General features: G+C 33.4%; 1 protein-coding gene across 10 annotated transcripts in view; it reads right to left on the bottom strand.

Annotated features, from left to right (window-relative positions):
* Positions 1–27,789, bottom strand: part of DGKH (diacylglycerol kinase eta) — a 169,066-nt gene that overhangs the window by 16,216 nt on the left and 125,061 nt on the right. For 9 of the 10 annotated variants that reach the window (XM_063101712.1, XM_063101703.1, XM_063101710.1 and 6 more), the window contains 11 exons: positions 27,524–27,609; positions 21,202–21,301; positions 19,306–19,579; positions 18,430–18,546; positions 14,972–15,103; positions 9,455–9,572; positions 8,339–8,449; positions 8,102–8,198; positions 3,579–3,686; positions 1,232–1,345; positions 847–981 (listed from right to left, as the gene is read on the bottom strand). In XM_063101712.1, coding sequence (XP_062957782.1) covers positions 847–981; positions 1,232–1,345; positions 3,579–3,686; positions 8,102–8,198; positions 8,339–8,449; positions 9,455–9,572; positions 14,972–15,103; positions 18,430–18,546; positions 19,306–19,579; positions 21,202–21,301; positions 27,524–27,609 — 1,392 coding nt within the window. The remainder of the gene's footprint in view (positions 1–846; positions 982–1,231; positions 1,346–3,578; positions 3,687–8,101; positions 8,199–8,338; positions 8,450–9,454; positions 9,573–14,971; positions 15,104–18,429; positions 18,547–19,305; positions 19,580–21,201; positions 21,302–27,523; positions 27,610–27,789) is intronic. The other variant, XM_063101707.1, reaches the window with a different exon arrangement.

Here is a 27,789-nt window from a genome sequence, read left to right as displayed (position 1 = left end):
TGCACGATACCGCAACAAACAAAAAGTAATGGAACCAGTGATGATGAATATATCACTGAAAAGTCAAAAAAATTTTTATGATTCGATCTTTACTATTTCTTCAATTTATTCTTCAATATTTACTGTTTTATACATACTAGATAGGGTGAATATTGGCAGTCTTATTTGTTAATTTTTTTTTTTTTTTTAGGTTGGCCAGTATGAGGAACCAGACCCTTGACTTTGGTGTTACAAGGCTGTGCTTTAACCAACTGAGCTAAGCAGCCAGTTCCTTAATTAAAAATACTTATTTTGGGAAAGGCAAAACTATGGAGATAGTAAAAAGAAGTAAGGGATGGCGGGATGAATAGGTGGAACACAGGGAAATTTTAGAGCAGTGAAACTATCTGTATGATCCGGTAATGGAGGATACGAGTGATTCTACATAGGTCCAAACCCACAGATGGACAACACAAAGAATAATGTAAACTATGGACTTTAGTAATAATAATGTATCAGTACTGGCACACCAATTATAACAAATGTGCCACACTAATGCATGATGTTAATAATAGGAGAATTTATGTGTGCATTGGGGGAGGGAGAGGATGTATGTGGGAATATAATTAGAATTCTCTGTACTTTCTGCTTGATTTTTCTGTAAACTTAAAACTGCTCTAAAAAATAAAGCCTATTAATCAAAAAAACTAACTAAATATTTGTTCATATTTTAAAACCACAATGACCTAAATGTCAGATTTAAGAGACAATTTAAATCTTTTTCCTTGTTTTCTACTTTTCATAACAATTTAAGATTTTTATAAAACGACTTGATACATTTCTGGAAGAATGTGTTTTGTTACATACTCTGTCCCTGGTTAGCATCTGAGCTCTGTTTTTGTGCACAATTTTGATAATCCCTGGAGGCTGAACCCATGCTTCACCATCCACCTGCACTGGGACTCCCTCATCACCGAATATGGTGATTTTTACTGTACGGCACTGAAATAAAACAAACAAGTTATTTTAGAGTACAAATCATCTTGAGAAATCTGCATTCAGGCTTGAGTTTTAGTCCATTCTGTGGAATAAAACGATATGCTTTGCCACTGTTGATGACATAGTAACAAATGACACAAAAAGAAAGTCAATATTTTACAGATGAATATCCAGGGTAGGAATCATTTGGAATAGCTTCCCCTAACTTTCCACAGCCCAAGAAGTATAGTCAGGATTGATTAGAGAAACCAACCTGGGCTATTCGATGATGCTGCAGTTTAATGACCCTTGAAACTGCCATTTGCATGCTGTCAAATATTGCAACAACTTCCAGGATCTTGTCATCAAATGATGGTGCAGCAAATATCTGAAAGAAAAAATTATACTATACTTCCACTGAAAGTTTAGGTTATGTGGTACATCAAGCAATGAAAACTCTGCAATATATATATGTATATATAAACTTATAAAAAACAGTAAGCAGGAGAGTAAGTAAATATTATTCGGAAATGATAATTCAAGAAGAAAATCGCTGAAGATCATTTAAAATAAACTAACATAATAAAAAAAGAATTTTAAAACCCACAGGAATATAATTCTTATATCTCTCATAAAGCACTCTTTGGAACAGTGAACTAATATATTTCTAAATAATTCAACTTGGTATAAAACATGTTAATTATCTGTTCATACATAACTCAGATATCTTGAGAAGATGATGCATGTAATTTTTGGAAATCTAAAAAATCTAAAAGGTGATATAGTTTCATAAGGTTAAAGCTAATGAATATTCAAATTATAATCCAGTTCACTTGGTATATTCTTGGGGAAATCTTTCAAGGTGTTCCAAGCAATTTGCATATGTTCTTTATATCTTAATACAACTTTTATTTGTATTTATTTATTTTTTTGGCTGGCCAGTACAGGGATTGAACCCTGGACCTTGTTGTTACATACTTTTTAGGGCATTTGAGTATTTAAAAACAGAAACCTTAGAGAATACAGATCATGTAGGCTTACTTTGCCTTTATGTTAGATACATTTTTACAAAATTAATTTACTCTAAAATTTTAAATTTAGCCTGTATTTGTCCTTCGTACTCTTTTTTACTATATCATAAATAACTGCAAGTAAAAAAAAATTCAGTATAAAGTAGTATCCTAATTAAAACTTTCACTGAAAATATCAGAACATGAATTTGCTAACATTGATGATTTCTTATAATTTTTGTTATTGGGCTGCCTGGATTTAAACCCTGTCTCTGCTACCTACTAACTGTAGAAACTCTGCCTCAGCTTTTTCATCGGGAAAATTTAGATTAAAAACATAGGTATTAAATAATGAATGTGAAGCTCTTAGAATACTGTCTGACTACCTAGTAGGTGTTCAGCTTAATTATCTTAATTTCACTGATTTCTTCCCTTCAAAACATTTAATAGTGATGGGCTGACAAAAAAATGTTGACTGCTAGTGTAAGCTTCTATACTTTAACAGGATTGGAATATATTCATATCACGAGTATTACAAATACTCCCCAAATCATCTTATACTTTAATCTCTTCTTGCCCATTTCAGAGCCCTGAGAAAATGGGTGAGTAGGAACCATTATTTCATAAGCTTCAAATCAAAATCAATGTATGACTCTTCAAATGAACACTGTTATAATGCTTCTCATTTTTATTGCTACATATATGTTAATTATTGTGCCCTCTCTTTTGTTCTTTTTAGAACAATTGCATTTGTGAGGTTGTGTTTTTCTTTTTTAATATAGGAAAGTGTAAAAAAAAAACAAAAATAGCCCTTAACCTTACTGGCCAAATAAGCCTTTTTAATTTTTCTAAAAATAACAACAATAATAATATACAGATAAGTTTAGAAAATTTAAAATGTACAGAAAGATATTATGGTAGGCAGAATAATGTCCACCTCCCAACCCTAAAAACATCCATGTCCTAATCCCGGAACCTGTGAATATGTTACCTTACATGGCAAAAGAAGCTTTGTATATGTGATTAAATGAAGGACCCTGAGATGGGGAGATTGTTCTGGATGATCTGGGTGGGCCCAATGTAATGACAAGCGTCATTAAAAGTGGGAGAGGGAGGCTGAAGAGGAGATCAGAGTGCTGTGATGTAAGAAGGATTTAACCTGCCTCTGCTGGCTTTGAAGATGGAGAGAACAATGTGAGCAGCCTCTAGAAGCTAGAAAGGGCAAGGAAATGCATTCTCCCCTAGAGCCTCCGGAAGAAACACAGCCCAGCTGACACACCTTGACGTTAGCCCCATGAGACCATGTCAAATCTTGATCATACAGAACTATAAGATGATAAACGTGTGTTAAGTTGCTAAATTTGTATTAATTTGTTATAGCAGCAACAGAAAACTAATACAGGTATGAAATTAAAAACTACAAACTTCCTTTTTTTATCGCCTAAACTACTGTTCAAATAAAATCTTAAACAAATCTATTCCACCCTTCACCTTTCCAATGTAAAATATTCCAGCGTGAAATTAATATTAAAAAGTACATTTTAAAAAGCAAGGCATTCCAGTGATTTAATTATTTTTGAGGAAACAAACTACTCCTATTAGGCTACTTACATCGTCCTCTTTGGTGCCACCCCAGAAGTTAGTGCCTCCGGCATAACTGGGAATGTTCAAAACAGCTATGCCTTGCAAACTGGGGAGAGGAATATACTGCCCATCACACTGTAAGTTAAAAAACTCAGAGGTTAGACAAAAAGAACAAAACTCCTGTTTGAAAGACACTAAAATACCAAAGGGCGATGGAGCAAAGTGTGTTGGTAATGTTTGCTCTCCTGTACATATTCATTCCTATGCAGTACAAGGGCTTTTACCTTATTTTTTTAATTAAAAAAATTAAAAAGTGTAAGTAACTATAGCAGAAGCTGTTACAGAAAACTATATTTCTTTTTTTTTTTTTTTCGTGACCGGCGCTCAGCCAGGGAGTGCACCAGTCATTCTTATATAGGATCCGAACCCGCGCCGCTGCTAGCGCAGCACGCTACCGAGTGCGCCACGGGCTCAGCCCCCAGAAAACTATATTTCTTACAAAATGTTTTCCCTCTTCTTCTCTCCAAAATCAGGCCATACTTTTCTTGAGTCTTGTCAGGCCGCTTATGACATTCTCACTCCTATCATGATCCTCTCTGCTTAATTGAAGCATGCTTTTGAAAGCAGGCTCTGTAAAGGCAGACTCTGGTCCTGGCCAGCTCATCTAGCACTCTCACAGCCCCTGATCTATTGCCAGTGCTCTGTACCTACCTGGTGACTGGCTAAACCCAAAACAGTTTTTCAAGTAGTCAGAACCAAAGCCAAACAAAAACACATGCATGTCAGAAAGTGCCTTACTTTCCTCCTTGCCTTCAAATTAATCTCTTAAATGAAAATTAAACTACAAATCTTTTTTTTCATTTAATTAATTATATATAACATGTAAATAAATTCTTACTAAGTAGAAGCAGAATTGTTACCTTTTCATAAATGTTATTTCTTAAATCAATTTCTTGAATTAATGTTGTTTGCTTCATTCTATCTATTAATTCCTTGATAAAACCTAATTAGCTATTAAGGAGACGATCAGTTAAGGAACTGACATTTTAAAAATACTGAAAAAAATGATCATAATTATGTCATAAATTTTATGATGACCAGATTTAATATTTTAATCAACATTTAAACAGAACCACTTAACATTTTTCTAAATGAACATTTAATCCAATGAAATGATTTAAGCCTTCATTTTAAAAAAGAGCCTGCAGATGTCAGATTTAAATAGATGCTACATTGTCACTAAACAATTCTTATATTAAAAAAAATTAACATAACCCCATAAAAATTGCATTTCAATGCACAAATGATCTTCAACCTTTAGAACCAATAAGAATCCAGTTTGAATAATCTACTTTAATAACTGAGATTTTATATACGATTTACCCCGTGATTTTTTACAATTACTTTCTTTACTTTTTCATGAAAACACACTGTTAACCATTATAGACACGTTGAGTATTTCATATTTAAAGGTCCATAGTGTACCCTAGCACCTGGGGCCATGCCACAACAAAACAGGGAAAGGAAAACTTATCAAGCAAAAAGATGAGTTGTTTTGCCAAGGACTGTCACTAGTGAAGGGATCTCTTTGGGAAAAGTTTCCCAAGTCGTGGGTCTCTCTTCTCCACTTTTTTCCCAAGTGAACCATCTTCAGGGAAATGAATTTTAGGACAATATAGGCCTTCCATGGTCCTTAGGAGGAAGTGTTTTCTTTGTGTACTTTTAACTATGGCTAAGAATTCCCTACTTCTACTTTATTTTATAATATGTTATTTATAACATTTTATATTAACATGTTTTCATTTATCTTGTTTTATTAATTTTATTTTCCTTTTTTATCATTTAATGTATACTCATACTTCTATATCAAGGGTTCTTGCTCTCACTTCCTCTGCTCTGCCATTCTCGCCAGGTGACACCCTGCACTGCTGTAGAGTCACCTCACCAGATGTGTTCCCTGGACTTCCCAGCCTCTGAAACTAGGCAAACAAATGAATTCCTTTCTTGGAACCTACATTCTGAACTCCTGCTTTGAAATCCTTCTACAAAGAACACAACAGCTTTGATTTTAAACTAGCTATTCCAGTAGTAGTTACAACAGTGCCACCCAGCAAAGGATTCCTTAAATTTGAAGGACAGAATGTCCCAGCTGTTGGTAACAGAAAAAACTGCTGAGAGCTGGTATGGCTGAAGACGTGGGCAGGGGGCCCCCATGCCCCTCCTGGCAGATGAGTCAGGGCACTGCCAGCCACCTTGCCACACCTTCCACTGACCTCTGGCCATTTGCCATGAGTCCAGGGCACCTGAGGCCTCAGTCACCCAGGGACTCTCCATCTCCCATTCTGGGACTCTCCAGGCCCGCCTCTGCCCCTACAGATTTGGCCCCTCAGGGCAGGTGGGGTGTGGTCCAAGGCAAAAGGGCCCTCAGTGCTGCAGCCCATTCCCAACCCTTGCTGCACCTCCTGCCCCACCCACCCAAGTTGTGTGTGATATCTAACAGCAGAAGAGCAAACCACATGGCTTTTCTAAAGACAAAAACAAAACAAAACAAAACAATTCTTAACTTGAGGTTCAGAAACCCGGCATCCAAGGATAGATTCAGGGGGATCTTGATGGTAAAAAAATATCTCTTTATGTTCACTAACCTCTGAAATTCAGTGTAGGTAACAAACCAGGTATTAGCAATACCTGTGACTTCATCATTAATAGATACATAAACATTTTTGGATCACATTATAGATGTTTCCAATATCCTATATCATCATTTATGTTCACCACTTTTAGTTTATGGTATTTATTAGACATGCCATTGGATTTTTATTTAACGTGGGAGTGATGAAACACATATATTACTCTTTAACAACTTAAAAAATATTTGTTAGTGTATTGTAATATTATTGGTTTCTTTTGTAAGTCTATGCATTTTATATAATGCATTTAAAAACAATATTCTGAGAAGGGGTCTATAGTTTTACCAGAATGCCAAAGGGATTCACAGCTGAAAAAAGACTAGGAACTTTTTTTTTTCTTTTTCGTGACCAGCACTCAGCCAGTGAGTGCACCGGCCATTCCTATACAGGATCCGAACCCGCGGTGGGAGCGTCGCCGCGCTCCCAGCGCCGCACTCTCCCAACTGCGCCACGGGCTTGGCCCAGATTAGGAACTTTTAAAATGGAGAGTAAAAAGCAGCTGTGTATGTAAGATGTCTTGTTCAAAATTTGGACCACCAGTTGAAGACACAACAAATCCTATTTTTGAAGAGCTGAGGCTCTTCCAGGAACTAAGACTATCCAGTCATTAGGATTCCAGATAGTTCCCTAAACCTTAAAAATGGCCCCTATGAGGCTTGATCACAGTACTTACCAAATTATGCTGAAATGATCATTCACCTATCCATTTCTCCCTCAAGACAGGGTCAGGTACTGTGCTAAACACTGGGATAACAAAAATGAATTCAACCTCCTACCTGTCCTTAAGGAGTGTGGCGCACCGGGGGATATGGATTAGAAAAGGAATGATTATAATAAAATACACAGGAGGACACCTAAGTTGACATGGGGATAAGCTGTCAAGGATAGCATTTATAAAATGTGAACCTTCCTAATTTTCTGCCTTTCCATCCAGTAATGTCTATCTTAATTTTACAAGCAATGGTAAATTAAACCAGCTAATCATGTAATTGTATTTTTAGAGTGGGAGGTGTAATAGGCTTATCTTCCCTAGGACATTTAGCTGATAATGAATGAACGAGCCGGGCACCTCTTAAGTCCACATTCCAGTATTGAGATAACACCTAAAATAATAATGCTCTGTTTAATTTATTGAGCTGTAGACTTAAGGTTTATATGCTTTTCTGTATGTATAATATACTTTAATTAAAAATATCCAGTTATAAAAAGATATGATAGGAAAGACATGCCTATCAGTATAAACAGTGAGCCCTGGACCAAGCAAGGGTAAAGGAAAATAAAAGTCACAGAAATTAATAGGCTTTTCAGAGCCATGTCCCCAATCTTCTTTTTTCTGTTATTGGAGGAGATAAAATAACTTTTGTTATCCTTAATTCCCTATTTAAATTAGTGAAAAGTACAAAAAAATTTAAATGCTCAAAATCTCTTTTTTTTTTTACTGACTTGTTATAAATAATTGAAACAAAAATATATACACTTAAATTAAAAGATTCTATTTATTAATGTTATTTTCAAGGATTTGTGAAACTTTGGGCATTGCAGAATTGGGTCAGAATTTGGAAACTTAAATGAGAAAATCTATTAAAAACCCTATCCTATACGTGCATTGCTGTGGCTCCACCTTTTCATGGGGCACCACCCCTCCATACTAGCCCCAACTTCAGGAGCTAATACAAGGATAGTTAACTGTCATTCAGTGTCTATACTTCCATTAGTATAAAGTTGACACTCACTTCCATTTTTTCCCTTTTAAGTATTTGATCACTAATCAAGAGGAATTTAGTTCGAATTGCATCCACAACTGAAATTATTTTTCAAAGTACAATAATCTGAAATGTCTTTACTTCAAGATGAACTTACCTCAAGTTGAACTCTTTGTTCTAAATTCTTGTACGATCTCTGTAATAACTCCCGAGTTCCAAGGACTCCATACCACATCAAATTTTTAGTTCGGCTCCTGAAAATGAATGTTGGCAGGCAATTTCAGGAAATTTTATTTATTTACCCCTTGAAGGCAGAGCAAGCAAAAGATATAATAAATGAAATTAAAGTAAAATTGCCTTCATGTAATAAGATTATTACTATTACGCAAATTACCTGCATTTTTCAGGGTGCTCCTCTCTTTTATTATTAAATTCTAACGAAATTTTTGCATCCAATCCAATCCCAAAGTAATTGTTCATGACACATTTTTCTGAATATCCATCTCTATAATAACAAGGAAAACTACATGAAAGTCAATTTCAGGTTCATTACAGCAATTACAATTTGTACACAAAATAGCACTTAAAACCATTTAAACTTCCATTCCATACAGACTTAGCAGGAATCACTTCCTATTTATATGCCATGTGTACAAGACGATACATGTGTACAATTTGTGGTACGTGTGATATAAAGGGATGGTGGGAAAGCAAAGCAGAGACAGATAGTTTGGTTTTTCTATTAACTATAAAATCTTAGTTCTTCTATCTCCTACATGAGTTCCTCACAACATAGACAAATGAGGATGATTATGGGGAGCCTGTGAGCAGGTGCCAGTACTTCTCTATTTTTGATGATTAGAAAGTCTCCTCCTTAACTTCTACTCTTAACAATGAAGAAATATTTACTGAGCAAAAAACTACTAGTTCTAATCCATTCTTCTAGGTGTTCTGGAAAGTTTAAAATGTGGTACTGTCCTTGAAGAATGTCATTACAGAAGTGAGATATAACAGAAGTGAAATTAAAAATGGAAGTAAAAGGAAGTATATTTTGGACTCCCAAAAAATTTTTTAGGAGTTTTGAGAAGGGAAGAGAACAATGTGGGCCATAAGTGTCCCAAAATAAGTAAACCCAGAGCTAGATGTGGAAAGATGACAGATTTAGCAAGACTGACAAAAAAGAGGGGAAGGGAATAGTATAAATACAGTATGAAGTACCACACTGAGTGAGCTACTCCAGGGAAACTGAGTAGAGCTGTATCTTCCTTTGCCAGAGTGTTGCTCTCACAAAGAATAGCCTAGAAAGGGACCTACCACAGGGACAGACCATGGAGTTCACTAAATTTCAAAGGGCTCAATGTGCTGCTCATCATTATCAACTTTTGACATTTTCTGATCATCTTTTTTGTATATGGAACCAAATTTATTGTAATACATTTGAAATCTTACAACTCATATAACACCAAAACAAGAAAAGACAAACAAAATACTTGCAAAAGCATTTTCTTACACTGAATCTGGATCTGGGTCAATAAATGGTGTTGCCCCAAAAGGATCAATATTTGCTAGTAACATTTTGTTGATAATAGAACTCCCAGCAATTGAGGCAGCTAGTCCTGCTCTTAAACCTGGACAGAAAAATAAATAGATACAGGATCACATGTCAAGAAAAAAAAGAGAAAGAACCAGTCCATTCAGGCCCAGTCTTAAAAATCTTACTCCCAAAGCATGGTTTTCAGTACCTACTTTTCTGATAAATCAAAACTAAGAAGTATGACATTTGTGAATACAAGGTTTTTGATACTACCAAGGATCTATATATTGTCATAAAGAATTAAGGAGATAAGGACATAAAGAGGAGTTGCTTTGTGAAATTTCTCATTTACCATCCTAATAATTCTATAACTTCAACAGATACACGTTACTTCCTTTGATACAGCAAATAAAGTATTAAATCTGTAAGGAATTTACAATAACGGCTGAATTATCCAAAATATCATGGGGTTATCACTTCCACATTCTCAAAGTATAGGTAACAGTAATTTAAAAGGTTAAGAGATGTATTAAGGCGGAAACTAAGTTTTAGTGTCAAGGATGAAAAGTAAAATAATAAGTGTAAATATTTATGAATTTTGGAAGCATACAGTATTGAATATAAAAAAGGAAGCATCCATTTTACTTCTGAGTATGCAAAACTTCAAATTTATTTCAACATGCTTTCCACCAACTAATCATGGTATTTAAATGAATGAACTTTATGATACACTCAACCCAACATAAAGGCTAGAAACACTAAAGTCTAGAAAGAAAACAAAGTAATAGGGGCCTAAGGGAACAAATGAAGGACAGAATCATGAAGAAAAGCATGTCATACAATTGAGAAACACTAGGAAATTAGAAATTTCTTTATCAAACATTCCTTTCCTCAACAATGTGCTCTTCTTAGAGGATTATTATTATTCATTATTTTAACTAATAATGTTTAGCTGATTATCAGATAGTCAAGATGAGTTTTATTTTCACTTAATTTCATAGTTTTGAATATGCTATGGCAGACTTTGCCAATTTCCTTTATGTCCAAATGAGTAAAAAAAACAAACAAGACAATAGATCTCGTGAGAATAAAGAACAATTTAGAGAGTTGAAGAGCCATATTCCAGGTGCCGCATAGAAAAGTATATTTTCTAAAATGTTTTAAGGTTAGCCATATTTGCAGATTCAGCCCAGAGGGGTTATTCCAGGGTTCATAGTTGGAATGGAAACATGACCTCTAGACCCAGAGGCCTTTTCAAGAACAGGCATGTTTCCAATTTACCTTTTTTTCTTTTAATATTGTTATTGTCATATAATTCACCTTTTTAAAATTTTTAAATAACGTAGTTGTTTGTAGTACATACATGAAGTTGTGCAACCATCACCACTATCTAACTCTAGAACTTTTTTATTACCTCCAGAAGAAACCCCATACCCATTTTTCCATCCCCCACTCCCCACGCACCCCCAGTCCCCTGGCAATCACTATCTACTTTCTGTCTTTATGGATTTGACTATTTTACACATTTCATATCAATAAAATCATACAACATTTGGCTTTTATGTTAATCTTTCACTTGGTATAATGTTTACAAGGTTAATCATGTTGTAGCATGTGTCAGTGCTTCATTCCTTTTAATGGCTGAATAATATTCCATTGTACAGATATACCCCTTTTTGTTTATCCTTTCAACTGATGGATATTTCAACTGATGTTTACACTTTGGGGCTATTGTGAATGCTGCTATAAATAGTCATATACAAGTTTTTGTGTAGAAATATATTTTCAGTTCTTTTGGGTATATACCTAATATCAGAAATGCTGGGTTATATGTTAACTCTATGTTTAACTTTTTGAGAAACTGTTTTCAGAATGGCTGCACCATTTTATATTCCTACCATCAACGCATGAAAGTTCCAATTTCTTTACATCCTTGCCAATATTTATTACCTGTCTTTTGTGATCATAGCCATCCCAGTAGCATAAAAGAACACCTAATTGTGGCTTTGATTTGTATTTCCTTGATGACTAATATTGAGCATCTTTTCATGTACTTATTAGCTATTTGTATATCTTCTTTGGGAAAATGTCTATTTAGATCCCTTTTTCATTTTATAATTGTGATGTTCTTCTTTTTATTGTTGAATGTTAGGAGTTCTTTATATATTCTGAATACTAGTCACTTATCAGACACATTATTTGCAAATTATTGAGTCATCATTTAACTTTTGTAATAATGTCCATTGAATCACAAAAACCTTTAATTTTGATGAAGTCCAATTTATCTATTTCTTTCCTTTGTCACTTGTGCTTTTTGTCATATCTAAGAAACCATTGCCTAGTCCTAGAATATTTACACCTCTGTTGTCTTTTTGATAGTTTTATAGTTTTAACTCTTACATTTAAATCTTTTATCCATAATGAGTTAATTTTTATAGATGATGTGAGCTAGGGGTCCAATTTCATCCTTTGCATGTGGATATCTAGTTATTACCAGTATCACTGGTTGAAAAGACTATTCTTTCTCCATTTAATTGTTTTAGCACACTTGTTGAAAATTAACTGAGCATAAACATAGTTTATTTCTGGACTCTCAATTCTATTCCATTGACTTATATGACTGTTCCTATGGCAGCATCCTGCAGTCTTGATTACTGTGCTTTGTAGTAAGTTCTGAAACTGCAAAATGTATGTCCTCCAATTTTGTTCTTCTTTTTTCAAGATTGTTTTGGCTATTCTGGGTCTTTTGCACTGCTATATGAATTTTAAGTTCAGCTTGCCAATTTCTGCAAAAAATCCAACTGGGACTTTAACAGGGATTGTGTAAAATCTGTAGTTCAATTTGAGGAGTACTGCCATTACAATAATCTTCAGTCTTCCAACCCATGAACACAAGTGTCTTTCCATTTAGTTAGGTCTTCTTTAATTTCTTTCAGCAATGTTTTGTAGTTTTCAGTGTTCAAGTCTTTTACTTTCTTGGTTAAATTTATTCCTAAGTATTTTATTATTCTTGATACTATTGTAAATGGAATTATTTTCTTAATTTCATGTTCAGATTGTTCATTTCTAACATAGAGAAATGCAATTGCTTTTTATATATTGGTCTTTTATCCTGCAACCTTACTGTACTCAACTTACTAGCTCTAATACTAATATATGAGATATATGTGTGTGTATGTGTATATACTCCTTATGATTTTCTACATGCAATATCAGTCTGTGAAGGTACATAGCTTTACTTCTTCCTTTCCAATTTAGATGCCTTTAATTCTTTTTATTTTGCCTAATTTCCCAGGCTGGAACCTCCAGTACAATGTTGAATAGAAGAGGCAAGAGTGGACATCCTTGTCTTGTTCCTTCTTTTAGGGAGAAATCTCCCAGCCTTTCACCATTTAGTATGATGTTAGCTGTGGGTTTCTCATAGATGCCCTTTACCAGGTTGAAGAAATTCCTTCTGTTCCTAGTTTGTTGAGTGTTTTTATGATAAGAAAGTTTGGATTTTTTAAAATTGTTTTTTTTCGAGTCTATTGAGATGATTGTATGGTTTTTGTCATTTACCTTATTACTATGGTACATTACATATTTTGATTTCCATATGTTGAATCAACCTTGTGTTACTGGGTCATGGTGTATATATCTTTTGAAAATGTTGTTAGTTCACTTAGCTAGTGCTTTGTTGAGGATTTTTGTGTCAATATTCATAAAAAATATTGGTCTGTAGTTTTCTTTTCCTGTAATGTCTTTTATCTGGATGTGGTATCAGGGTAATACTGGCCTTCTTTGAATGAGTTGGAAAGTATTTCTTCCTCTTCTATTTTTTGGAAAAGTTTGTAAAGGACTGGTGTTAATTCGTTTTTAAACATTTGGTAGAATTCATCAGTGATAATACAATTTGGATTGGGCATTTTTTTGTAGAAATTTTTTTGATTACTAATTCAGTCTCTTTACTTGTTTTAGGAATGGTCAAATTTTCTACTTCTTGAATCAGTTTTGCTTAGTTCATGCATTTCTAGGTATTTGTCCATTTCATCCAGGTTATCTAATTTGTTGGCATGCAATATTTTATAGCTTTCCCTTATAATCCTTTCTGTTTCTGTAAGGTCCATAATGATGTCTCCTCCATTCCTGATTTTTTGTAATTTGAATCTCCTCTTATTTTCTTGGTCAGTCTAGCTAAATGTTTGTCTATTTTATTCGGCTTTTCACAGAATGGACTTTCGGTTCTGTTCATATTTTGTATTGTTTTTCTATTTTCCATTTTATTTATTTTTACTCTAATCTTTATTACTTCCTTTCTCCTGTTTGTCTTGTATTTAGTTCACTCTTCTTTTTCTAGTTTATTAAAGTAAAGAGTTAGGTTATTGATTTGAGATCTTTCTACTTTTTCAATGTATGCACTTAAAGCTATAAATTTCACTCTCAGGACATTTCAGCTATATCACATAAGTTTTACTACGGAGTATTTTTGTTTTCACTCATCTCAAAGTATTTTCTAATTTCCCCTGTAATTTTTTCTTTGGCCCACATATTTGTGCATTTCCCAAATTTCATTTTGTTATTGATTTCTAATCATTCCATTGTGGTCAGAGAATATACTTTGTATGATTTCAATCCTTATAAATTTATCAAGAATTGTTTTATGGCCTAATAAATGGTCTGTCCTGGAGAATGTTCTATTCACACTTGAGAAGAATGTATATTCTGCTCTTGTTAGGTGGAGTGTTCTTTAGACATCTATTAGGTCTAGTCATTTAATGTATTTTTCAAGTATTCTGTTTCCTTGTTGACCTTCTGTCTAGTTGTTCTATTCATTATTGAAAGTGAGGCACTAAAGTCTCCAATTATTATTATTGAATTGTGATTCATCTTTAAAAAGAACTTGTAGGATACACTTATTTTCAGGGTCTAACTTGGATTCAATCTACTCTAAATGAATCAGGAAAGTTTTCAGTAAGTCAAAAAACTGGTACTTAAGAGGGCCTCTAAGACATCTATATTTTCTCCCATCTTCTGTCCCACAGTCCTTTGGTTTCCACTAATGCTAATGCCAAGGTAAATTCATTTTATCAGGGCTGAAATAGATGCCTCAGATGTTCAGAACTGAACCAGTATCACTAGTCTAAAAATGACTACAGAGAGACTTGAGACTTAAAACCAAAAGGAAAGCAGTGGAGATACTTAAGAGGTAGTAGAATATAAAATCATATTTACTTTGGTTACTTAATAAATGCAAATTTCTGAACTTTGTTCTAGAAATACTGAATCATAATTTCTCAGGGCAGGGCCCAGAAACGTGTATTTTAATACTTACTAGGCAATTGTTATACACAGAAGAATCTAAGGACCTAGATTCCGGCTGATAAGTGTACCATGAACATTGTCCTAAAGGAATATTTACCTTTAAGAATATATTTCCATAGTTCATGAAAATGAGTACTTATACATTTCCACAGAAATACTTAAAAATATACCATGTTTCAGAATCTGTACTACCTGGGCAGATTATTCTGGTGTTGAGCACAGGGAGATTTTCTTTGCTGGCTGCCATAACTGGACCAGAGACAGAATCAGTTTGGGAATGGCCACGACTTGCCCGGGCATCTGGAGACCGAGGTGCAGTTTTAACTGTTGGCAAAAACTCCAGATTAAAAAAAGATAACAATAAAGTTATAAAACTAAGCAAGACTCTATAAATTTAAGACATAAAATAATTGAATAGTTGTTTAAATAAATCGGTGGAACTGAAAATATTGTGCTTACTTGTTCTTTACCATTTTGTTTTCATTTTCTCGAGACTTATGTGGAAGGAATCTGCCACAGATAGATGTCTTGATCTCTCATCTCAGATGGAGATCAATAGAAGACAGCTGTCTACCATAATTAAAGGCCAGCAATACTCATAATTTGAATGTGATCAACCCACACTTAAAGATGAATGACATTTTGAAGCCTGATTTTTTAAAATAGAACATACGTTGTAATGTATACTACCAATGTAAACCTTTTCTTATAAATATTGAGTAAATGATCAAATTTAATTAATGTAATCTCAGAGCTAACATGTGAAACATGAGTTAAAATTGTCTTCTGTAAATGTAAGGAAAAATAGCATTCATTTTTCAATTGAAACCCATACAATTTTCCTGCATTTCTTAATTAATTTATTCAAAAGGATGATTTGCCCAAAACAGTTGTATCATGTTTTTAGAAAAGCTCAATATGTTTTAAAAATTATTCCAAAACATAATTACTCTCAAAATAAACAACAAAAAAGAAAGATTTAGTTCTATCTAAACTGAGGCAATTTAATGGAGAGCAAATAGTACCTTTAACTAATTTAGGAGTTATTGGCAGGTATTAAAAAAAAAACAGTAATCCTCAAACTCAATTTTAAAATACTCTAAATGTAATTATCTTCACTCTCTCTAAAACTAATTACAAACTAACTATATTAATCTTACACTCTATTCTCTCTGTTTAAAAACAGTTGCACTAAAGAAAAGTAACAGAACAGCCACTCTTCTTTTTTCTTTCTCTTTTTTTGATAGATGGGACTCCTGGGGCTAATTTCTAATAAAAACAACTTTTTGATGTTCATCGTCGATAAAAAACAGAGAGCGTACTAATGACTAAGATTGATGTTCCCTTGCAGGTAACTAAATTAATGTTTCATGTTTCTTCTTAAATGAAGAATCTCATTGATCATATTAATATACTGTATTTCTCATATCTCAGACAAATGAATTTAATAATAATACAATGTGTGCTTCAAAAAAATGGTTATTCAATACAGAAACACTTCTATTGTGACTGATTCCTAGTGAGTTGGATTACAAGCCAAAATTAAGATCAAATACTGCACCACTAAAGACTTAGAAGTTATGCCTGCTTCAACATCAATACGTGTGGCACTGTATCTGTATTTCTTAGTTTCCTTTACAGACTACAATGGAAGTGTAGAGTTTATGAAAGTATGGTAAGGTGGGATGAGAGCTGGTTGGAAAACCATTAGCAAACTGTTGAAAAACCAACCCTCCAAAGACAGCAATTACCTTATGGGGAATTACCAAACAGCATACTTACTGTAAGGATGCCATTGTCAGCCCTGCTTTAGTCAATGTTTTTTAATGGATGAAAACATCTAAGGCCTGTTTATCAAATTCATAGATGAAATAAACTTGAGATGACAGAATCAAGCTTCAAAAGATTTTCACAGGATAAAATGACAGATCCAAATCAAAAAGATAAAAGTTCATAGGGATGAGTGCAAACCACTATAATTAGAATTTTTTAAAAAAGAGAAATCTTGGGTAGTGTTTGCAACATCAAAAATGTCCAGAATGGATAGCATATGGGTACCAATGACACTACAGAAAATATCTGCAGAATTTTGTTCAAAATGAGACATCACATTTTGAGATAAACACTGGCCGAATAGATGCAACCAGAAAAACAAAAGGTCTATAATCATCAAGCTAAAGACTGGTAGAGGAACTCAGAGCAGATCATCTGGAAAAGAAGACATAAGGTGTGAGAAGGGGATATGTTGCCATTAAAGTTGTTTTCAGTGTCACTTAATGGCTACCACGTGGGAAAAGAGTAAGGTATAGCTCCAGAGGCAGAGTCATCTTCAATATAGTGAAATGATACGTGTGCAATTGCTTTTTAAATTACCCATAAGCACTGCACAAATGCCAGTAGTTGTCACTGTCAACATTATCATACATAAAACCTAATAATTACTGCAAACATGGGTAGAAATTTAAGGGAGAAAATAGAGAGCTCAGTATAAAGAAAACTTTCTAGCAATTAGAACTTACTGTAAGGGTGAAATGTACTGAAAGTGACTGGGTCCAATGACCATTGTCAATGACTATTCTAGGATATGCCTGCATTGGGTTGTATGCTGAACATGTGAGGTCTAATTCCAGAGTCTTTAAGAATTTTAAATGCAATCAAGGAATATTCTCTCAAAGTTAAGGTAATGAGTAGCAGCAGCAGCAGTAGCAGCAATAATAATAAACACTCATTAAAGCACTACATAACAGACACTATTCTAGGCACTTTACATAGTAAAAATTAACCTTCACAACAACCCAATGAAATAGGTACATTATTATCCCCATTTTACAGATGAGGAAACCTCAGACAGGTTAAGTAATCTGCCCAAGTATTTATGTAATAAAAATAAAAGCAAAAATTTAATGACTGTGAACAATTCTAATCGTGTTGATTTTTCATGAGTACCATGTATTTATTTCCATATTATTTCCTCATTTTCCTTAATATTTTAACTTCTGTTTTGTTTTATTCCAGTAAATTATAAACTTTTCCCTTAGGCAATACAAAATATTAAAAGTATAAATTCATCTTCAGTTAAAACCTAAAAGGTAAAGAAATAGCTAACATTCTTCAAGCAATTACATATTAATTTCCTGGAAAAAACAATTTCAGTAAAGTAGGTGTCCTGTGATATTAAAGCTTAATTTAGTAATAAGAACTATAAACCTAGAAGATTGATCCAGTGGAATTCAAGAGACTGCTGAATCATTAAATACCAAATTTTGTGCATGTGGAGCCTGCAGCTTTTCTAAAACTTTCAAAGTAATCTGTGTGCTAAAATAGATTAAAATTGGATAATTTAAATGTTTCTTCTCTTTCTTCAGGAAAACTAAGCTATTTAACCATCCTTAGTCCCATAATACTTAATTTATTATTATGGTCTACAGATTACATGATGAGAGAGAGACATGACAGTATTTGAAAATAGTCTAAATAATCTGTAACCTTTAATATTTTAGCATTCATGAACATCTAAGTTTTAACTTCCAAAAAGCCTTTTCGAAAATATAAATACAAGTAGTTTATTTCAACCTGATAATCCTTTCGAAAACTAAAAGTGAAACTACATTTTGTTTAATTCCAAAATAATTTTATCATAGTTTTCTTACCAGTTAATGACTCTTTCGTATCTTCATCTTTAGATTCTTCTTTAGATTCATCTGTGCTATCGTAATCGGATGACTGATTAACTGGTTCACAGGAATGAACAGTTTGATCGTCCATAACTTTAAGTAGAAAAAGAGAAATATGTTTGGACAAATAAAAATAAAATGCATCAATATTAAGATATGCTCAGGAAAATTGAAATATATACCAAAGGAAATTCCATATTTACAAATAAACACTATTTAGCAATACATTTGGGGGTGATATCTGTAAGCACTAGACATTATGAAACTAAATAAAGTTGTTAAAATTATATTTTTATCAGAATAAAAAATAAAATATAAGAATTTTAGAGAAGGAAATAAGTCCAATTACAAGTTACAAAGGGGTTTTTGAATATTAATTGTTCATATTAAAATTAACTTTTAGTCTACTACTAAAATTCTAAGAGAAGTATATACATTATATTAATACAAAAAATGAAAATATAGGCAGAGCTTTTATAAGCTTTTAATAAAGCAACATAAACATTTAGGAAATTAATGTTAAAGAATATTTTCTATATTTTCCAAGTATTTACAGGCTTAATTTTCTTTAAGAATTCAACAGATTCCAATTAAGTGAAATACATTTAAAATTTTAGAAATGTTACTTAAACTAATTTTCTATTTTAGATAGAATAGAAATGTCTCAACTTATATCTGAGATTTTGTTTTATGTATCATTAGTATGCTGATCCTTATACTAAAACAATAAATAGGACTAAGCACAGATTTCATTTTAATGGCTTTATCTTCTATCTTATCTTACAAAAGAATTTTTTTAAGTGTGTCCAATCTAACCACTATGAAAACTCTGTCATGCTTGCAATAGTGTACCTTTTCCAGCTTCTTCAATGACTTGCCTCACTGCTTTCTTTAAACTGTTTGCCCGCAACATTATTTCCCTTGGTTTGACAACTTTCTGGGAGGAAGGTTTTGTAACCTCATCAGTGAGCTGTTCCTTGCTTTCACCCAAGGATTCTTCACTTGAAGATTCCACAGCATCTTCTTCCACAATGAGAGGGTTGATGCCCGGCAGAACGGGAGCAGCCTGGGAATCTGTGTGCAAAGCCTGGAGCAGCTGTTCGAGCTTCTCATTTAGGATTGAACACTGAGAAAACAAAAATACGGTAATGATCTTACTTCAAAAAGAAGTAAGATCAACAGACAAAATACAAGAAATTTTTGTGTTAAAGGTATTTTGAAAGTTTAACGACAAGAGAGAAAAACACTAAAATTCGAATGGCTACCACCTTTAATTCTGTGGATGTTTGGGTTCAGGACAGATGTAATTTAAAGAACTTCATTTAGTGGAGATGGAAAATGATAATTAAAATGAATGGTTGTTGTTTTAGGGGAAAGATGCCTATGTTGATATTTACTATTAATTGGCATTTATTATTTATTCTTTAGACTTATGGGCTAAATAATCATTTTTCAAAAACAATATAGCACAATTCTTATGTAAATTCATTGATTTATACTTCCTCAACCATTCAGACTCCATTTCATGGGTAAAAATCTTTACAACCTTTGTACAGAGATTTTTCCTTAAAAGAACACAACAAACACTTTACTATAAAGTAATATACTACACAGAAATATTATATATTATATAAAATTTGCTATAAATTATACAAAACATTAGATAAACTTTTTTTTGAGTAATTGACTTATGGCACTTTGAGCATCATAAATTGCAGGTCTAGCTGCAAGTTTACCTTTGAAGCTTTGGTTTGCAAAAGAATGACCAGTGCCTAAGAGATTATTGGCTCAAAGGAAGAGCAAGAAGGAAAACGCACAAGGAGGGGAAAGAGAGACACTGCAAGAAAAACAAGCACTCGGCCCTTGTTTCTTTCTGCTTTCCTTGTATTACCAGCAGTGCAGAAACACTTAGGACTGAAGCTGTAGATACTACTCCTAATATACCTTTTGTCTCCATACAATTTCCAGTCCTTTCCTCCCCCATTTATTTGTCTCTGATGCATACCAAGACAAAGTAGGAATAGCTCAGAGACAAACATGTGGCTAGGGAGGGTTTCTGTCTTCTGAAACTCTCCACAGAGTAAAAGACAGGAGAAAGAGGCTGTAAACTTCAAATGTATGTTTATTTCCATTTTCTTTTCCTTCCACTCAATTAAACCACCATCGACAGCATGAATCTGGGGGAACGAATTCCTTTGAAGCCCAAAATATCTAAGCCTTTTGTAAGAATGCCCTGTCATGAACTTCTGAAAGCAAAGACAGTAGCTTTTCAGGTTAAGTAAACTGTTCTTATTTTAGCGTCAGAGAGCTCATGAAGGGAAAATAACGTCTCTAAAGAAAAAGGCAATGGAAAGATACCAACGACTGTAACGTCTAGGGAATCCAAGGAACTGTGCTGGGAGGGACCTTGAACGGCCAAAGTTTGCCTGGAAACAGAAAGCCACTGTCTCTCCATGGGCGCTGGCTGCACAGCATTCTCCCCTACAAGATGTCAATCACCAGGAAAGGGATATGAGTTATAAAATTCAGTGTGTCAGGTGGTTTTGAGCAATGCAGTTTTCCTACATACTAAAGGGTAACCATAAAATAGAATATCTTTTAAAATCCTCACATCTCATTCAAAAGTAATTTTTGTCCTGATTTAAGATGTGTTAGCAGGAAAACCACTTAATCAGTTTAGCTTTAAAACACAGTTCAATGTTAACACTGTCAGTAAACGACTTTCATGTGCTGAAGTATCTCTCTTACTTTACTGGCCACGGCATCAGCTACAACAGCATTTTCCAATGTTTTATCATATGCCTTCTCTACTTTGGCAACGAAGTCCTTTACAGTTTCACATAGTATCCTTTGAGGAAAAGAAATTGTACAATTCAGTAAACTTAGCTGGTTGATTTGCTCTGATATATAACATTATTTTAAAATAGGCACAATTAGGCAAACTGTCAAAATACCTGGATCATTTTAATATAAAGCCATACTTCTGTGTTTACCTCTGCTGTGTAATATGTCTTAGATAAGCTGAAGATATTCTAAGTGATAAATGCATACATGAATAAACCCTGCTCTACATAATTTAAATTATAGTAATTTTAAGGTTATAACAAGCCTTTCTCAAATATTTAAATTAAATTATTAAGAAGAGTATTTTTAGATCCCATTAAAAAAATGATCACCCACAGCTTATATATTTTCATAACAGAATCTGCAGTGTTGAACACACAAGGATAAGTTTATCACTCATGTTGTTACTGTTGACCTACTGTTCATGATATGGGTATCTCGATAACATATTGTTCCCAAAGAGAAAAGAGGTTGTGTATTATGCTGGAAACAACCTGCCAATTGAATTGAGCAATATTCTCTGTAAATCCATTCATTTTTTCCCCCTTAAGATAATCAATTCAAAAACATACAAGATTAACCTAATTTAGGTCTTGTTAGTGTCAGCAATATATGGTTTACTTATTTGTTCCTTTTAATAACATTTGGTTTCTCTGCAACAGAAATAAAGTAAAAGAAAAAATAACCTGAAACACTAACAAAATCTGTCTTTCAAAAATCTTTGAATCTGATGTTGGATTAAAAACAATTATCAATAGAATGGTACAAGACTGGCCTTTTTAAAGCAAGGGCTTATACTGATAGAATCAGACTATTTTAAAATCATTGTATTGCTCTCTATCATTGATATAGATTGGGGAATTTAAAGAAAAAGGAAAAAAAAAAAAAGGTTCCAGCCATTATTTCTTCTGTTATACTCCCAATTTTCTCTAGTAGGTGAGTGGCATAATGGTAAGTTTCCAGATACTTAAGTATTATGAAATTGAGCTATTCAATAGATATAGGACACACACACACACACGCATGCACACACTCCAAACCTTCACATTCATAATCTAGAAAACAAATGCAATACTCCTAACAATTTTGGTTTTGTTTGTTGTTTTTTGGCAACCATTTCTAGATTTCACCTGGCCAAAAGGTAATATTTCCTAACCCTCAACCTTCTTGGCCAGCTTTTTAAACTCAAATTTGTACAGAGAATCTAACTTACTACTCACTAGAGACACATTCATGTATTTCATGTCAAGTTTTGCCTTCTTTGCTCATGTACAATACTTTTCTTGAACTATAAGACAGACTATCATGAAATCTCTTCTATGGGCTTCACTGAAAATTTCTCTGAGATGTCTCCTCTGAGAGGAGACACTGGCATTCTTACCTCCTTGTGTAACTCCAAAATTGAGGTTTTTCTTGCCTATATTACAACACTGTCTTGCTATAATGAAACTGCATATACCATAACTTTATCATAGCTACTTTTGTTGTATTTTACTAACTCCTAGGGATACAGCCCATCAGTCCATCAGCCTAGGAATGAAAGGGGCAGAAAAGGGGCCCTTCCTCACTTGTGCCATGTTGTTGAGGGAGACAGGGGCTGAAAGAGGCAGTATGATCTTGTGGAACTGGTGGCAAAGAGAAATGATGAACGGGAATACGAAGGTTAGGAGAAAGCTTGCCACATAAACTGTGTGAAGAATCAGGAGAAATGCTCTATCATATGGTCCATTAAGCGCCATATTCCAGAAGGAATATAGAATATTTATATTCTAGAGGAATGGATTGACCTTCTACTACACTTAAACAGTGAATGTAGAATTTTTAAAATAGAAATAAAATATGTACTTAAAAATAGTATGATTTCAAAGTCACACCACCTGGGAACTTACAGATTGGAATAAAACAATTTTAAGATGTACTTACTATAGTAACACAAAAGACTTTCTCCAACTGTACAGTTTCCTACTTTAATACATAAAGGCTTCTAGAAAACATGTGCAAAAACCAAATAAATGAAAGTGGAACATGGGTTTTCCCAGAGAGTTAAAAAAATTTTAAATCCCTAATTACATCTTTAATTAGTATTAGATTTTGAGGATATATTCCCAACACTTTATTTCTTTAATTTTGTTCTTTTCCTTCCAAGTTGAACACAGCCAACCATGTGCACCAAATATTCAGTAGATGCTAATGACAATTCACACTTGACATGCTTGATGCTTTCCACCATGGCCTCGATTGTATTTATGAGATCTATACTTCTTAGCGCTACTGTATTTGTGCCTGCATTTATTAGTTTTCTTCCTATTTTCTTTTAAATAAACGCAAGTGACAATAAAATATGCAAACACTATATTAAGATATGGCAATGGTGCCCAAACAGAATCAGAGATTGGCATACCTGAAAAATTCATTTTTCATAAAATAGAAAAAATTTCAGTTAGAAATCAGAGATGACTTAGAAATATCAATCCATAATATACAAAAATCCCTAACTATCTATGTGCTCTGAGGGAAGATTTTTAATAACCATGTACCTCACCTCATCAATTAAATGAGTGGGTTGCCTGAATTACCTCGAAAGTAGATTCCAAATCTAAATTCTATGTTTTTATGACAATGGCTCCAATTTTATAGTTTTCACCTGCCAGCTATCCCATTTTCTGAAAGTTTTGCATACAGAACAAATTGCACTTATTTTAAAAGTTGGAGGTGAGTAGAGTGGGCAAGTAAAAACCTAATTAACTCCTACTGTTAATGCCAGTAAATTTTACAAACTGGCTAAATAAAAGTAGAGACATATATTTCAGGTAAAGACAGCTTATTTAATAACTTTGTTTTTCATTTGTTTTCATAAACAGTATCTATCATTACCATTTATTAGAGCTTGTGATTCTCAGAAGATAACACCTGTTACAATACCAAACTGACAAAATTCCAGCCAAAGTCAAAGAAATGATGTTTTAGGATAACCTACATTAACTACATTAGTTAACTTACATATTAGCTATGCTGATGAAATACAGCTTTCCATTAGCATTTCAACATTTAAAAAATAGTTGGAAACAGGCTATTGGGAATTATTATTGTATGAAATAAATATAAACATTCACAAGAGAGTTAAAACATTTTGCCTTAATACTGTATTCAACAAATAAATGATATCAACAAATAAATGATATCAACAAATACTATTCAACAAATAAATGATATTAACAAAAGAAGGGAATTCTTTATTTCATTCAGCTGGTGATTACAAGGGTGTGTGTGTGAGTGTGTGTGTAGCATTTTTTTTTTTAATCATTGAGTTGCACCCTTGTGCTTTGGATACTTTACTGTATACTTATTATGCCTCAATAAGAAACTTTTTTAAAAAGCAGGGGAAGCCATTACAGATTTTAAAGTCTTAAAGAGGCAATTAATGAACCTTGTTTGGATTTTGATTTGAACAAATCAACTGTTTGAAAAAAAATCTTCACAATAACTGGGGGAAATGGGATATGGACTGAGTAATAACGATGGTATTAGAGAATATTATTAAATTTATTATGTTTTTTAAAAAGTTTATTATCTAGCTATACATATACAGCAATAAATAAAACAATTTATAAGATTTCCATGGATACTGTAGCAAAATAAAGTGGGCAGAAGATGGCAAAATGTTGAAAAATACTGAAGTTGAGCAATGGTTATGGGGGGAAATCATTATACCAGTCTTTGTACCTTAATGTATGTTTGAAAATGCCCAGAAAAGAAAAAATTAAAAATATATTATATTACTGGTATAAAGTTATTACATACTGTCCTCTCATTTCTCTTTTGAAACTCGTTATGGCAAATCTCCTAGAATTTTAATCAGAGGCTGTAAAGGCAGGGCTCCTGGGCAGGCCTGGAAGCACAGATAAGTGACAAAAGGGGGTCAGGGTTGGAATGGAATCTGCTTAAAGGCAAGTGAGCTAGTTGGGGAGAAACTCAAAGCGAGGGCCAAGAGCAGAGCCTTAGAGAAGGAGCCAGATCAAGGTCAAAGGAAAAATTTGAAAGGTAATTGGGTAAAACACGAGGTGATGATACAATAATTTAATATAGCACTCTATAGTTTATAAGCTCTCTATTTTATTACTCAGCTTAATTCTCCTAACAGTTCCATGAGGGAGGAATAATAGGCATTCTCTCCATTTTTACAAAACAGACATAGATCACAGAGCTAGCAAACGGTTCAGTCTCAACTAGGACCCCAGATGGACTCCAACTTAGTCCAACACTATGGCTTACACCAGTGGTTTTCAAACTGTTTTCCAGAAATACTCCAAAGATTCCACAAATGCTTGATTCAAATTACATTCAGAAATATAGAATATAATTTTTAAATGCTCAAATTATCATTAGAAACATTAGAGACATATATTAAGTTTTACTTCAGAATTCACTAGTTTTTGTGTAAATATTGGATTAAAGCAACTTTGGCTAATTTTCATTTAATTAAAGACAATTTCCTTACAATCATGTAACCAAAATAAAATACAGAAATAACTGGAAACACCATCAAAATAAGACTACAACCGATATCTATAACTTTATCACTTAATTTTTCTCATAAACGACTTTAATAACTCAATCCTATCCAATTTATAAACATCAACAAAACAAAGCTTGAGTTTTTTAAATATTGGGATTCTATGTAAGATTTTCTTTGAAAGAAGGTTTCCACTGCTAAAAATGTTATACTACACAAGTATTAAGATTAAGAACAATAGGGAGAAAAGGGTGGTTGTTTGCATCTGTCCAAATTTATAACATGAATTCCATTTAATTAAAAATATATAAAATATATAGGAGGCAGTGATCAAAACATTAGACACATGAAAGTCAATATAAAGGCTTTGCTATCATCCAAAATGTGGCCAGATAAAATATTTACTTAATTATACTAAACGAAGAATAATTATTTTATAACTTGTTACACCATTCAAAAGCTTCCATTTCAACTTTCCATCTTTTCTAGCAATGTCCTCTGAAATGTCCTATAAAGACACAATTGATTCACAGGGCAGGGATAGCAAACTCAAATGTCTATGGGGTCCAGGAAAGTAATTACAGGTGTATGAATTGGGCCCAGGATGAGAAAGATGACAGGGAGTGCTGAGGCCCGGGACAAAGAGATTTGTCCATTTCAGCATAAAGCAATAGAATTCATTTAAAAAATCAGCCAAACAAAACAAACATAAGCCAAATAGCAGCACTGCCCAACAAAGAGAGAATGTAGCCCCCCTCTGCCTGGGCCAACCAGTGTTCTTCCCTTGCCCGAAGCCTTTGAACTTTTTTCCTATTGTTCAGTCCTATTTCCTATTCCTGGGGGTGGGTATGTCATCAAAAGCAATTGTTACTACATTTGTACTGGTGTCACAAGCAAATCTGTTTATAATGATTTATCTTGTCTTTTCTCCACTTCATTGCAAATTAAGTACATAATATACTGAAATTTGCATATTTTTTCCTTCACCACTTTTCCTTTCCCATTCCCTTTCATTCCTTCTTTTTCTCCCCTTTCTACATAGTAGTAATATTTGCCTGCATAGCCATAATCTTAAAGCATTCTTTTGCTTATCCATTGAAAATTTCAGTTGGTTTCACCTCTTTCCTCTGGTTGACTTTCCAGTTCTCACGACATCAGCATAGGATGCTTCAAAACTAAATTCTAAATTCCAGTCAGGCAACATTTGGGATAATAACATCAAGTTGCTTTGTCTCCATGTACAAAATCAACTTAACCAAAATCTGATAACTTTGAATTAAAATATAATTATGCAACTTAAACACGCTGAGAAATGTCATTTTGAAATTTCTCATCATTATTTTCCGTTTACTAATGTGAACAGTTCCTAAATAGTGTTTGTGGAAATAGTGAATTATTATGAAATGTGTTCTCCATATTATAATTAACCATAAATACTTCCTTAAATAGACGTTTAGGTTCATTAAACTCTACACACATTACTTTTTTGACAAAAATCTTCCAAATAAAGCATCATATAATATAACCTCTAAATACTGCAAATAAGATGCTAATGTGATTTTTAAAAATCAATTCAAATTTACTATATCCATGAGCTACTTCAGAGATGCTTTTTTAAAAGAAAAATCACAAAGAAATGATGTAAATGTAGGAACCAGATTTCTTATCATTTTCACCATGTAACTATTTCATGACTTAAACTCCACAACTCACTGGGCAGATGATATGACCACTGCGTGTTCATCAGAATTGAGGATTTTTGTAAGATGATTTGCAACTGAGTCTTCATAAATTGTCATCTGAAAAAAGAAAAAAACCTACACTGTATTATTGTTGTTGGCATTTATACAACTTGGTTGTTACTGCTTCAGATATGGACCCATTCATGACGTGTGAGACGGCATTGGTTATAATGAAATATGGAGTCATTATGCAAAACAGAAAAATATTTCCCTTCTGTGAAAGGCTTTCGATTTCTG

Source organism: Cynocephalus volans, chromosome 7 (assembly GCF_027409185.1).
Source record: "Cynocephalus volans isolate mCynVol1 chromosome 7, mCynVol1.pri, whole genome shotgun sequence".
NCBI classification, from domain to species: Eukaryota; Metazoa; Chordata; class Mammalia; order Dermoptera; family Cynocephalidae; genus Cynocephalus; species Cynocephalus volans.
The sequence above is the reverse complement of the archived record's forward strand: the minus strand, read 5'-3'. Positions and strand labels throughout refer to the sequence as shown.